The sequence below is a fragment of the Poecilia reticulata genome, chromosome 17 (genome assembly GCF_904066995.2).
Source record: "Poecilia reticulata chromosome 17, P_reticulata-male-v2, whole genome shotgun sequence".
Lineage (NCBI taxonomy): Eukaryota > Metazoa > Chordata > Actinopteri > Cyprinodontiformes > Poeciliidae > Poecilia > Poecilia reticulata.
Genome location: NC_088846.1, coordinates 31,605,633 through 31,619,158, shown reverse-complemented (window position 1 = coordinate 31,619,158; position 13,526 = coordinate 31,605,633). Strand labels below are relative to the sequence as shown.

The 13,526-nt window shown below is 48.1% G+C and overlaps 1 protein-coding gene across 1 annotated transcript in view; it reads right to left on the bottom strand.

The window, feature by feature from the left end:
* Window positions 1-10,526, bottom strand: part of kcnq3 (potassium voltage-gated channel, KQT-like subfamily, member 3) — a 68,182-nt gene extending 57,656 nt beyond the window's left edge. The window contains exons 1-2 of the mRNA XM_017310044.2: window positions 10,236-10,526; window positions 9,581-10,014 (exon numbers count right to left, since the gene is read on the bottom strand). Coding sequence (XP_017165533.1) covers window positions 9,581-9,900 — 320 coding nt within the window. The 5' untranslated portion in view covers window positions 9,901-10,014; window positions 10,236-10,526. The remainder of the gene's footprint in view (window positions 1-9,580; window positions 10,015-10,235) is intronic.
* Window positions 10,527-13,526: the final 3,000 nt, after the last annotated feature.

Sequence of the window (13,526 nt, the reverse complement as noted above, 5' to 3'; positions counted from 1 at the left end):
GGATCCGGTTCTGGTCCGGGCTAAATGAACCCGGTTTGGACCCGCTTTCCCGCCGGGTTCGTTTCAGACTCTCATCGTTTGTTTGTTTGTTTGTTTGTTTGTTTGTTTGTTTTTTTACTGTAAATCTTCCACTGGATGCAGGAGGTTCGTTTCAGGTCAGAGCCAAACTCTTCACTCTGGTACCCAAATACCGGTTTCCATGGCAACGCAGCGATGAGAGCGAGCAGAACCGGCTCGGGTTGGAGCCTGAGCGAGCGAGCGAGCGTGTTTGTGTGTGAAAGCAGAGGGAGTGAAAGGGAAACTGGAGATCTGGGGCGTCAGCAGTTTTGGTGGCAGATCGCTGCTGACCTTTGACCCCCTGCAGACGTCCAGACGCACCAGGCCGACAAGCAGAGAGTCTTCCGGGTGATAAATCCCATCCCGTCTCCCAGGCACCATCTGAGCCGCTCAGCTCACCGGGATCCCCTCTCAGGAAACGACGCATCAGCAGTTGCCGGGCAGAGTTCAGACTGGTCAGATCCAATGAACTTTTATAGCAATCAGGTGCGATGAAATGAAATGCTGCTGATGGGAAAGATCAAAATGTTTAAAAGCAGAAAACCTTCGACCAATTTCCACTGACCATGAACTTACACCATGTGATAATTAGGAAATAAATGTTTTAACGTCGTAAATTTAATGTAAAACTCCAAATAAAGCTGCTTCTGCTCTGAGTTCACGTTCTGCCATGTTTGTAGTTTTTAGTGTTTTCTGAGCGTCAGCAGGATAAAACTGGAGCAGGAAGCCGAGCGGCTCGTTAGCGACGGATTCACTCGTTTCTCAGAACGACTCCAATGTTCCGACTGACTGGATGCTGAGTCAGCAGAATCGGTTTGATCTCACCGTGAGCTTTTTTCCCCTGACAGCTTTGATCCTGAAGGAAAAGCTGATTTTTCTCTCTGAAAACATGTTTAGAAAGCCGTACGGTTGGCGATTAAAGCCTTTAGCTCCACAGAGTTTCATATTTGCCCCCGTTTTATTTGATGGTTAAACAGAACTCATGTCATTTGTTTTAATTTACTGGGATTTTTCATATTTACTGTCATCAGATTGTTGAAATCATTCAACAGGCTGGTTTATTTTTAGAGCTTTTCTACGCATGAGTGCATGAAAACTAGTTAAAACTAGTAACAAAGTTACAGATCAAATGTTTTTTCAGCCTCTTAATTAAAGACTGAAGACTTTTGTTGATGAAAGCAGATTTTACAAAAATGTCTTTTATTCTGATCTGGAAAGTTTGATTCCTTCATTGTGATTTAGTGATCAATTAATCACAATTAATTAACTGTGAACAGAGAGAACACACACACACACACACTGCTACACACATACACACTGCTACACACACACACACACACACACACACACACACACACTGCTACACACACACACACTGCTACACACACACACACACACACACACACACACTGCTACACACACACACACACACACACACACACTGCTACACACACACACACTGCTACACACACACACACACACACACACACACCACACACACACACACACACACACACACACACACACACACACTGCTACACACACACACACACACACACACTGCTACACACACACACACACACACACACACTGCTACACACACACACACTGCTACACACACACTGCTACACACACACACACTGCTACACACACACACACTGCTACACACACACACACACACACACACTGCTACACACACACACACACACACACACACACTGCTACACACACACACACACACACACACACTGCTACACACACACACACACACACACACACACTGCTACACACACACACACACACACACACACACTGCCACACACACACTGCTACACACACACTGCTACACACACCCACACACACACCCACACACATACACACACACACACACACACACCACACACACACACACACACACACTGCTACACACACACACACACTGCTACACACACCCACACACACACACTGCTACACACACACTGCTACACACACCCACACACACCCACACACACACACTGCTACACACACCCACACACACCCACACACACACACTGCTACACACACACACCCACACAGCACACACCCACACACCACACACACACTGCTACACACACACACCACACACACACACTGCTACACACACACCACACACACCCACACACACACACACACTGCTACACACACACACACACATTACAGCTGTTTCTGTTTCCCGACCGGACCCGGATGTTCTGGACTGATCCATAAACGGTTCCGTTTCATTTCTTCCACAGATTCGAGGTCTCCTGCAGCTTTAGGTTTGGGGTATGAACCTGGTTCTGGTTCTGATCCAGTCTCTGTCTGAGCAGCTCTGTTTGTTGACCAGCTGTGGGTCGGGTCCAGACTCTGTGGTTGTGGCCGTTTAGACTAATCACATCCGTTTCTCCGCTGGGAGTCCAGAACCGACGGGTCGCAGGTTCTGTCCAGACCCGTCGGTTCTGATGGCTGGACCAGAGGATGATGACGTCGGTTTGGCTCAGGCTGTTGACCCTCCAGGCTTCCCTCAGTGTTTTATCAGCCTGGCGGGCCACCAGGCTTGATTTCCCCTCCGCCAGGCTGAGAACTGTTTGTTTTTGTTTTTTAAGTCTTTATAAATTATGTTTCAATATTTTTAATAATGTCTTCCAATAACACATATTTACCCAGTGACATTTTCAAATTTACTCTCAACTGGTTGATAAGTCAACAACAAAACGCTCGTCTTTTCCAGCAGCCATTGTACAGCGCAGAACGCAGGAGAACCAGATGACCAAATGTAATGGAGCTCAGAAGTGGTTGCTAGGTAACGAGTGGGACTCAGATGTGGTTGCTAGGTAACGAGTGGGACTCAGATGTGGTTGCTAGGTAACGAGTGGGACTCAGATGTTGTTGCTAGGTAACGGGAGGAACTCTGTTCATTTTCCAGGCATCAAAAAAGCAAAACTAACTTATTGTCAAAAAAGCTGGTTGTGTTTTTATGTTTGGTTTAAACCCAAACGAGGAACCGACACATGCAGACTGTGAAGTTTTCCTATTAGTTCCACTTTAAGGGAATAATTCACAATAAGTGGCCTGGATGTTGATGTTTCCTGCGGATCAGAACCAGAATCCTGACATCTCCGGGTTCTGATGGGTTGCTGCATCCTGATTGGAGGACGGCAGCATAAAACCCTTCATGCAGAAACGCCTCCATGACAGTTGGGGTTAAAGGTCGTCAGCGCCATGAACCCCCCGGTGCTCTGGACTCTAACGCGGCAGGAAGCAGAACCGGGCCGGTCCGGTTTCTATCCTCTGCTCCGGCGGCGGCGCCGTCTCCTCAGGGAGCCGCCGGCGGTGTTTCAGACGGAGATTCAATCGTCCTGCTCTTTTCTCACCGTTCGTTCGTTCCCTCCTGATCCCACCGGCCGCTCAGCGGTCCGGTTCCTCGCTGGACCCGGTCAGCTGGAGGCCGTCCGGGTTTACACCCGGTTCTGCTGAACGACCCGGGATCCAGAGCTCGAGTCTCTCACCGTCTTTAATGAGACGTTTTCTGCTGAAACACAGAGAAACCCTGGAGCTTCACCAGGCGTTCCTTCCCACCAGCCATGCTCAGTCCGCTTTGATCCAACTCCAGTCCGGTTGACAAGAAGGTCCGGTTCGGTTGGTGAGTCGCCTCGGTCTGGGTTCGGTGAAGTGAACTCTGCTTCGGTTTGAATTCATATGTGAACGCCAAGCGGACCACAGTCCTCTCCAAAAGCAGGAAGTGGACCAAAGCCCAGGGCATTCTGGGTAAATACAACCAAAGCAAACATGCTAGCCTAGCGCTAGCAGGAGAAATGACTTTAGCCAAATCCTCCAGCCGCTAAAAGCCCAGGGCATTCTGGGTAAATACAACCAAAGCAAACATGCTAGCCTAGCGCTAGCAGGAGAAATGACTTTAGCCAAATCCTCCAGCCGCTAAAAGCCCAGGGCATTCTGGGTAAATACAACCAAAGCAAACATGCTAGCCTAGCGCTAGCAGGAGAAATGACTTTAGCCAAATCCTCCAGCCGCTAAAAGCCCAGGGCATTCTGGGTAAATACAACCAAAGCAAACATGCTAGCCTAGCGCTAGCATGAGAAATGACTTTAGCCAAATCCTCCAGCCGCTAAAAGCCCAGGGCATTCTGGGTAAATACAACCAAAGCAAACATGCTAGCCTAGCGCTAGCAGGAGAAATGACTTTAGCCAAATCCTCCAGCCGCTAAAAGCCCAGGGCATTCTGGGTAAATACAACCAAAGCAAACATGCTAGCCTAGCGCTAGCAGGAGAAATGACTTTAGCCAAATCCTCCAGCCGCTAAAAGCCCAGGGCATTCTGGGTAAATACAACCAAAGCAAACATGCTAGCCTAGCGCTAGCAGGAGAAATGACTTTAGCCAATCCTCCAGCCGCTAAAAGCCCAGGGCATTCTGGGTAAATACAACCAAAGCAAACATGCTAGCCTAGCGCTAGCAGGAGAAATGACTTTAGCCAAATCCTCCAGCCGCTAAAAGCCCAGGGCATTCTGGGTAAATACAACCAAAGCAAACATGCTAGCCTAGCGCTAGCAGGAGAAATGACTTTAGCCAAATCCTCCAGCCGCTAAAAGCCCAGGGCATTCTGGGTAAATACAACCAAAGCAAACATGCTAGCCTAGCGCTAGCAGGAGAAATGACTTTAGCCAAATCCTCCAGCCGCTAAAAGCCCAGGGCATTCTGGGTAAATACAACCAAAGCAAACATGCTAGCCTAGCGCTAGCATGAGAAATGACTTTAGCCAAATCCTCCAGCCGCTAAAAGCCCAGGGCATTCTGGGTAAATACAACCAAAGCAAACATGCTAGCCTAGCGCTAGCAGGAGAAATGACTTTAGCCAAATCCTCCAGCCGCTAAAAGCCCAGGGCATTCTGGGTAAATACAACCAAAGCAAACATGCTAGCCTAGCGCTAGCAGGAGAAATGACTTTAGCCAAATCCTCCAGCCGCTAAAAGCCCAGGGCATTCTGGGTAAATACAACCAAAGCAAACATGCTAGCCTAGCGCTAGCAGGAGAAATGACTTTAGCCAAATCCTCCAGCCGCTAAAAGCCCAGGGCATTCTGGGTAAATACAACCAAAGCAAACATGCTAGCCTAGCGCTAGCAGGAGAAATGACTTTAGCCAAATCCTCCAGCCGCTAAAAGCCCAGGGCATTCTGGGTAAATACAACCAAAGCAAACATGCTAGCCTAGCTCTAGCATGAGAAATGACTTTAGCCAAATCCTCCAGCCGCTAAAAGCCCAGGGCATTCTGGGTAAATACAACCAAAGCAAACATGCTAGCCTAGCGCTAGCAGGAGAAATTACTTTAGCCAAATCCTCCAGCCGCTAAAAGCCCAGGGCATTCTGGGTAAATACAACCAAAGCAAACATGCTAGCCTAGCGCTAGCAGGAGAAATGACTTTAGCCAAATCCTCCAGCCGCTAAAAGCCCAGGGCATTCTGGGTAAATACAACCAAAGCAAACATGCTAGCCTAGCTCTAGCATGAGAAATGACTTTAGCCAAATCCTCCAGCCGCTAAAAGCCCAGGGCATTCTGGGTAAATACAACCAAAGCAAACATGCTAGCCTAGCGCTAGCAGGAGAAATTACTTTAGCCAAATCCTCCAGCCGCTAAAAGCCCAGGGCATTCTGGGTAAATACAACCAAAGCAAACATGCTAGCCTAGCGCTAGCAGGAGAAATGACTTTAGCCAAATCCTCCAGCCGCTAAAAGCCCAGGGCATTCTGGGTAAATACAACCAAAGCAAACATGCTAGCCTAGCGCTAGCAGGAGAAATGACTTTAGCCAAATCCTCCAGCCGCTAAAAGCCCAGGGCATTCTGGGTAAATACAACCAAAGCAAACATGCTAGCCTAGCGCTAGCAGGAGAAATGACTTTAGCCAAATCCTCCAGCCGCTAAAACTCCATTTTAGTTTCCATTTCATGAAGAAGGAAGTTACACTCAGAGTCTTCAGAGGTTTCTGTGTCGTTTCCTTCAGTGTTTTCCTCCATTCAGTGCAACTTTATTTGTTCATTTTCACATTAACACCAGGAAGATCCGCTAACAGCAGCAACGGACGACGAAGCTGCTTCTCTCAGCCAATCAGGTTTAATTTCTGCTTCTAAAACGATCTAATTGGACGCTGGAAAAGGCTGTTATTGTGCTAAGAGCAGTTAGCCTGTCAGCGAAGTGCTCAAGCCTGAAATAGCATCTCAATGCTAACACGTAGCAGCTAACGCTAACATCCACATTTCTAAAACAGCTGCAGGTTAATGTTCCGACATGTCCGAGTTTAGTGGGACGTTTTCAGCATCACCAACGTTTTACAGCCAAATCTGAGGAGGATTTTCTTCCTTTTTACTGAAAAAGTGCCACGGTCCAGACCACAGCTCCCAGTACTCCCAGTGGGACAGACGAAGGAAATATGCAGCATGGACCTGAGTCTTTACGCCTTCATGTGCAATTAAGAAAACATATTTTATGAATAAGCTCAGAAAACTGTGAATGTTTGGATGCATTTTTATGATTTCTCCATAAAAGTGCGTGCAGATTAAATCCCAGGGACGGGAAAAGGAGCGGCGCCTCGCCGCTTCCTGTGGCGGCGAGAGGACTTCACACCAGAACCAACACATGAGGTCACTTTGATACGGCAAGAGCCACGTGATGCAGGTTTCTGCTCCAGGTGGAGGCAGCAGGAAACCGGAGGGATTCCTCAACCCTGGACCAAACACAAAATCCTGAAGGAGAAGAAAAACATACGAAAGCAGCGAAATCAGACTAACGTGGCGTCAAACTGCTCAGTGGAGACGAAGTGAAGCAGCGGAGAAACGATCAAAGTGAAACAAATGTTTCCATCCATCCATCCATTTTCTTACACCCTTGTCCCTCAGTGGGGTCAGGAGGTGCTGGTTCCTCTCCAGCTGGTGTACCGGGCGAGAGGCGGGGTCACCTGGACAGGTAGCCAGTCTGTCGCAGGGCAACACAGAGACACACAACCATGCACACACACACTCACACCTAGGGGCAATTTGTAGATGCCAATTAACCTGACAGTCATGTTTTTGGACTGTGGGAGGAAACCGGAGTACCTGGAGAAAACCCACCATGCACAGGGAGAACATGGAGACTCCATGCAGAAAGACCGGGGCCGGGAATCGAACCCAGAACCTTCTTGCTGCAAGGCAACAGCTCTACCAACTGCGCCACTGTGCAGCCCGTTTCTGACAGATAAAATCAAAGCTGAATTTTAAGGCTTTTTAATTTTTCTGTGATTCCAGTGATGTGAGGAGGAAACGGGTCGGTTTGGGTTCGGATCAGATGAACGCTCCTCCTCACCGCAGACAGGCAGACGGTCAGAGACCGGAGCGCTGAGACCGGTTCTCTGACGGGGGTCAAAGGTCAACACGCAGACGTTTAACAGGCGGATCGTCCAGCGATCGCAGAAACTCCCAGAATGCTTTGGTGATTCTCCGTAAAGATTTTTCTTCATCATCAGAGAAGAAAAACGGGGCCAAATTTTTAACACGTTACTGATTCATTTATCAGTAAATGTCCGTTTCAAAATAAATATTTAGCTTTTATGTAAATATTTCACTTGAGGCTCGAAACACAAACTAAATATAAAAATATCTTCAAACTAAATATGCTGTTTGACTTATTATAACACAAAAAAACCAAATTATGGCCGTTAGTTTCTGACTAATTTTACAAACAGCGTCTGGTATCCAGGTCACCATGGCGACGACCATAATACCCAGTTTGATTCCTGATATTTTCATCATTTCAAACCTCTGACTGACTTTTAAAACCAAAATCCGCCCAACCAGAGATCCAAACACCACTAACCCAGTTCAGACTGGTCCAGAACCAGTTCAGACTGGTTCAGAACCAGTTCAGACTGGTTCAGAACCAGTTCAGACTGGTCCAGAACCAGTTCAGACTGGTTCAGAACCAGTTCAGACTGGTCCAGAACCAGTTCAGACTGGTCCAGAACCAGTTCAGACTGGTTCAGAACCAGTTCAGACTGGTCCAGAACCAGTTCAGACGGATCCAGAGCCAGTTCAGACTGATCCAGAACCGGTTCAGACTGATCCTGAACCAGTTTAGATTGGTCCAGAACCAGTTCACACTGGTTCAGAAACAGTTCACACTGGTTCAGAACCAGTTCAGACTGATCCAGAACCGGTTCAGACTGATCCTGAACCAGTTTAGATTGGTCCAGAACCAGTTCACACTGGTTCAGAACCAGTTCAGACTGGTCCAGGACCAGTTCACACTGGTTCAGAACCAGTTCAGACTGGTCCAGGACCAGTTCAGACTGGTCCAGAACCAGTTCAGACTGGTCCAGAACCAGTTCAGACTGGTCCAGAACCAGTTCAGACTGGTCCTGAACCAGTTCAGACTGGTCCTGAACCAGTTCAGACTGGTCCTGAACCAGTTCAGACTGGTCCTGAACCAGTTCAGACTGGTCCAGAGCCAGTTCACACTGGTCCAGAACCAGTTCACACTGGTCCTGAACCAGTTCAGACTAGTCCTGAACCAGTTCAGACTGGTCCTGAACCAGTTCAGACTGGTCCTGAACCAGTTCAGACTAGTCCAGAACCAGCTCAGACTGGTCCAGAACCAGATCAGACTGGTCCAGAACCAGTTCAGACTGGTCCTGAACCAGTTCAGACTGGTCCAGAGCCAGTTCACACTGGTCCAGAACCAGTTCACACTGGTCCTGAACCAGTTCAGACTAGTCCTGAACCAGTTCAGACTGGTCCTGAACCAGTTCAGACTGGTCCTGAACCAGTTCAGACTAGTCCAGAACCAGCTCAGACTGGTCCAGAACCAGATCAGACTGGTCCAGAACCAGTTCACATCGTGTTTAGTTCCGTCTCTCCAGGAAGTTGGGATCTCAGCTGCTGACCAAAAGGTAAAAACCGAACTTCCAGACGAACCGTGAGATAAAGATGCTGCAGGAGGGAAAAGTTAGAGAAATGATGACCAGTTAATCCAACCAGCTGATCAGATTAAACTTGTTACCAATAATCTGACGTTGCTGCTTTACATCCTGCTCTGGAAGTTTCCACGTTTTTCCTGGAAGGTTTCTGAGATCATGTAGGAATCTGGGTTTTCTGGAGAAATGCATTTCATTCTCCCTGCAACCGGCGGTTCCGATATGATTAGCAGCATCGCACCAATCACAGAAAAACATCGCAGCATCCTGGAGGGACCGGATGTGGATCAGAGCCACCGGAAAACAGAATTTTCTCTCGGAATTCTGACTTCAAAAGTTTAAAGTCAGAATTAATTTGTGTCTGTTTTTCAGTGGCCCTCGTCCCGTTCCGTAGTTTGCTGGGTCAGAAGTTTCCCAGAACCCGGCCTGGCTCCTCTTCAGCCTCATTTCTCACCAACAGATGAGTGACATGATCAGCAAACACCTGCATGCCCAGCGGGTCTCAGCCGAACCGGACCGGACCCGGACCCGGACCCAGCATTTACTCACACGAACGCGTGGTAGAGCAGGGCCCATCCTCTCGGCCTCTCCAGCGTGTCGTAGATCAGGTTCTGGATCTTCCTCTTGCGGATGTTGCTCCTCTTGGCCGGCCGGCTGCAGCTCAGGGGGGTTTTGGCCAGCAGCCCGATGCTGATGCCCGGAGCGCCGCGCTTGAAGTCCTCCCGGCCCACAAGCAGCAGGGCCCCATCTTTGTCCGCTCCTCCGCCGCCGCTTTGGTCCAGTAAGTCCCCGGAAGGAGGAAGAGGAGCGCCGGAGGTCTTCTTCTGCTCCTCGGAGCCGCTAGCGACGGTCCTGGACCGGAGCCCCATGGTCAGCGCTGGAGGGCCGGTGAGGGCAGCATGCCATGGTCCGGACCCGGTGTTCAGCCGCGGGTCAGTCCGGGAGGAGGTCTCCGGGGGGCGGGGAGGTCCTCAGCGGTGCGCCTGGAGGACAGAGGGAAGAGGGACGATGAAGAAACGAGAGGAAGAGGAGGAGGAGGAGAAAGCATCGGCATCTGCAGCCAACAGGAACCAGAACCGAGCTGTGCGTAAAACACGCCCTGCTGCTGCTGCTGCTGCGAGGAGGAAACTCTGGAAACAAACATGAGCAGCAACCAGACGGCGAGTCCAACCCAGAAACACCCCATCCAAACACCGAGCCCTACCAGCGGCCGAGTCCGAGCATGGTGCGCGCCTCCGGGCTGCCAGCCTCCATCCACCTGCAGAACCGGAACCGCGGAGGGACAGGAGGAGGAAGAGGAGGGCGGAGGCAGGAGGAAGCGGAGCGGAGATGCTGCGTGAAGCAGCTCGATGCTGAAACTGAAGAAGATGAGGAGGGGAGAGCCAGCCTTCATCAGCACCGGCGTCGACGTGACGTGCGCGTGCACTGACAGGTGCGTGCACCCGCGCGGAAGCGCGACTCACACCTTGATCGCTGCGGTTCTCCTCCTCCTCTTCAGAAAGACGCGCGTCAGCAGACATGTGTGTGGATGCGCGCTCCCGAGGACCTGCTACGCATTGTGACGTGCGTGTGCGCGCGCTCTGGTGTAAACATCTGTAGGGGAATTTCTATATTTTACCAAATTTCAGCAAATTCCTGACATAACAATGGAGATAATGAAACAGAAACCAGACTGTTGGTCCGTTTAGTGAGAAACAGCTGAAAATCCTCAGAAGCTGAAATCAGAACTTCACCGAACCCACAGAACCCACCGAACCTACAGAACCCACAGAACCCTGCGGGCCGCAGGGCGCCGCGCTGGAGGGGGCGCCGGGCTGGAGGGGGCGCCGGGCTGGAGGGGGCGCCGGGCTGGAGGGGGCGCCGCGCTGGAGGGGGCGCCGGGCTGGAGGGGGCGCCGGGCTGGAGGGGGCGCCGGGCTGGAGGGGGCGCCGTCGCTGGAGGGGGCGCCGCGCTGGAGGGGGCGCCGTCGCTGGAGGGGGCGCCGGGCTGGAGGGGGCGCCGTGCTGGAGGGGGCGCCAAAACGACGCTGAAAAATAATTTCCAAACTTTGACTCTTCATCACTTCATTAGTTTAAACCAAAAATCCTGAAAATCTTCAGATGTTCTTTAATTTTTCTGTTCAGATCAAATCATTTATAAACACATGAATCATGGAGTCATTCCTCATGTCTGCTGCTTTTATAGTTATTATTTTTCATGTTTCCATTTAAGCTTCAGCAGAGAATGACCACATGAACGACGATGGTTCATGTTTTTGTCTACAACAGTAAAATCCTCAGTAACTGATACAGTAAGGTTTCTATACAGTGTTTTACATTCATGTCGTGTATTTATTACAGTTTGAGTCATTTTTAATGTTTCAGCTGATTCAGGGGTTTTATGGAGAAACTGTTGAAAAAAGATCAAGACATGACATTTATTTTGAAAAAAGATTTAATTGTAAGGAAACATTGCTAAAGTTAAACTCCTCAGCCGTGAAGTTTCAGTTCAGCACCAAACATTCAAACCTTTTAGTTTTGATGAAAGTCCTTCTGCACTGTAAAAACACAAAATCTCACCAAGTATTTTTGTCTGGTTTCTGGTACAAAAATCTTAAATTAAACAACAAAACTAGCTTACGAATAATTTGAAACTTTTCAGGAAGGTGTAAGATCTTGTTCTGATTCCTTAATAATTTAAAAAATCTTGTTCCATTTTTATTATTTCACATCTAATAAGAGGTGAAAACGTTTTGTGAGTGTTTTCTGCGCCAGGAGGAGCAGAGAAACCCGGTTTGACGTCTGTTTGCCCTGCAGCTGCTTAACGCTGCCGGTCGGTGGATTTGACTAACTATCTGGATGCGAAGCGGCCGGACCGCAGTGGAAACAGCAGTGATTTGCTGTGTGCTGGTTCTGCTGGTTCTGGGCGACCCGGTGAGTCACGAATCGCCTCCCGGGGACAGATGGGATCCAGAGTCCGCGCTGCTTCTTATAGCTTCTCATAAAAATCAATCCTCCTGCTGGAGTCGGGCTGTTTTTAGACTTTACTGCAGCGAATCTCTTGCTAAAGTCGTCCTTCAGGTTCTTGTGTCGTTTTGGAGTCTGGATAAATAACTGGAACATTAAATCTTCTGCAGACTTTTTTGTCAGCACACAATAATGAATAAAACTCATTTTTATGAAACGGATCATAATCCGGGGTTATAATCTGGGGTTATCCCTGAACTGGACTGAGGTTGCTATATTCCAACGTCATGCAGTTTTAAACGGTATAAATATCCAGTGAAAATGTTTTTGTGCTCTGCAAACAAACATTATGTGACGCTGAAAAACATGCGGCTGGTTATTAATTACTGTGTTTTATGCATTTTTAATTCAAAGCTGGTTTTTAAAAAACAACAAGATGTCAGACTTCCTGGTCAAACAAAAAGGCTTTAATGTTGTTAGAAAAATCCAGACTCCGTATTTTAGATGTTAAATAAGCGACACTTTTTTTAATCAATTAATCTGCCAAACTAGGTTAAGTAATTATTTTTCCAAATTGAACAAAGTTACAACATTTCTAGACTTGTGTGAGTGAAGATAAAATGCTGCTGAGTCACCATATTGCTGAGCTAGCTACATTAAAACTAAGCTAAGCTAGCTGTGTGTTTAGCCTGCCTAAATAAAACCAACTGACTGTACAAGTTAAAGTGACCTTTTGATAAACTGACCATTATGCTAAGCTAGGCTACGTTAGCCTGATGTTTAACTTGGCAAGGCAGCCGTTTTGCTAACCTTAGCCGAGTTAGCATACTGCAAAGCTAAGTTATCATTGCTAGTAATTAGGTCACTGTATATTTAAGATAAATTACGTTTACATTGAATTCCCAACTTTCCAAACTTTTGGCTCAAAGTTTTTTCTTAAACTTACAAAATGTTTAAAGACTTTAATTTTGAAGCAGTTTAAAGCGTGTTTCTCATGTGTTCTGTGTTTTTTTCACTTTGTTATTGATGTCATTTCCTGTAGGACGTTTGTGATTTGTGTGTTTCATAACCAGCCGGATCTGAACCGGAGTCCCTCTGGGTTTTCCCAGGTCTTCCAGCCTTCTCGCCTCGTCACCTTTGTCCTGTGCCAGAAGGTTTCTGAAAGTTTTATTCTGCTGCCGCTCCTGAGGCTTTCACGGCCGAGTGGTGAGGCTGAGCTGGACATCGGAGTGACAGGAGCGTTCAGAGATCCTCCCTGATCACACACAGAAACCTGAGCAGGAAAAAACCTTTAAAAGATCATAGCTTGTACTTCAGGAGCTCTTTATGACTTTCTCGCGTGACAACGGCTAAATTCGGCCTAATTTTAACCAGAATCAGCTTCAGTGGAAGCAGCTGCTAAACAACTGATTCTTAATTTCATTGTTGGAATTAAACAAATGATCTTAAAGTGTGAATAACTACAGGCAAATTTTACAAGATGCATGGTTGCTAAAATATGCTAACTGGCAAAGTTGCTAATATAGGTTAAGCTAAATGGCGTTATTGAT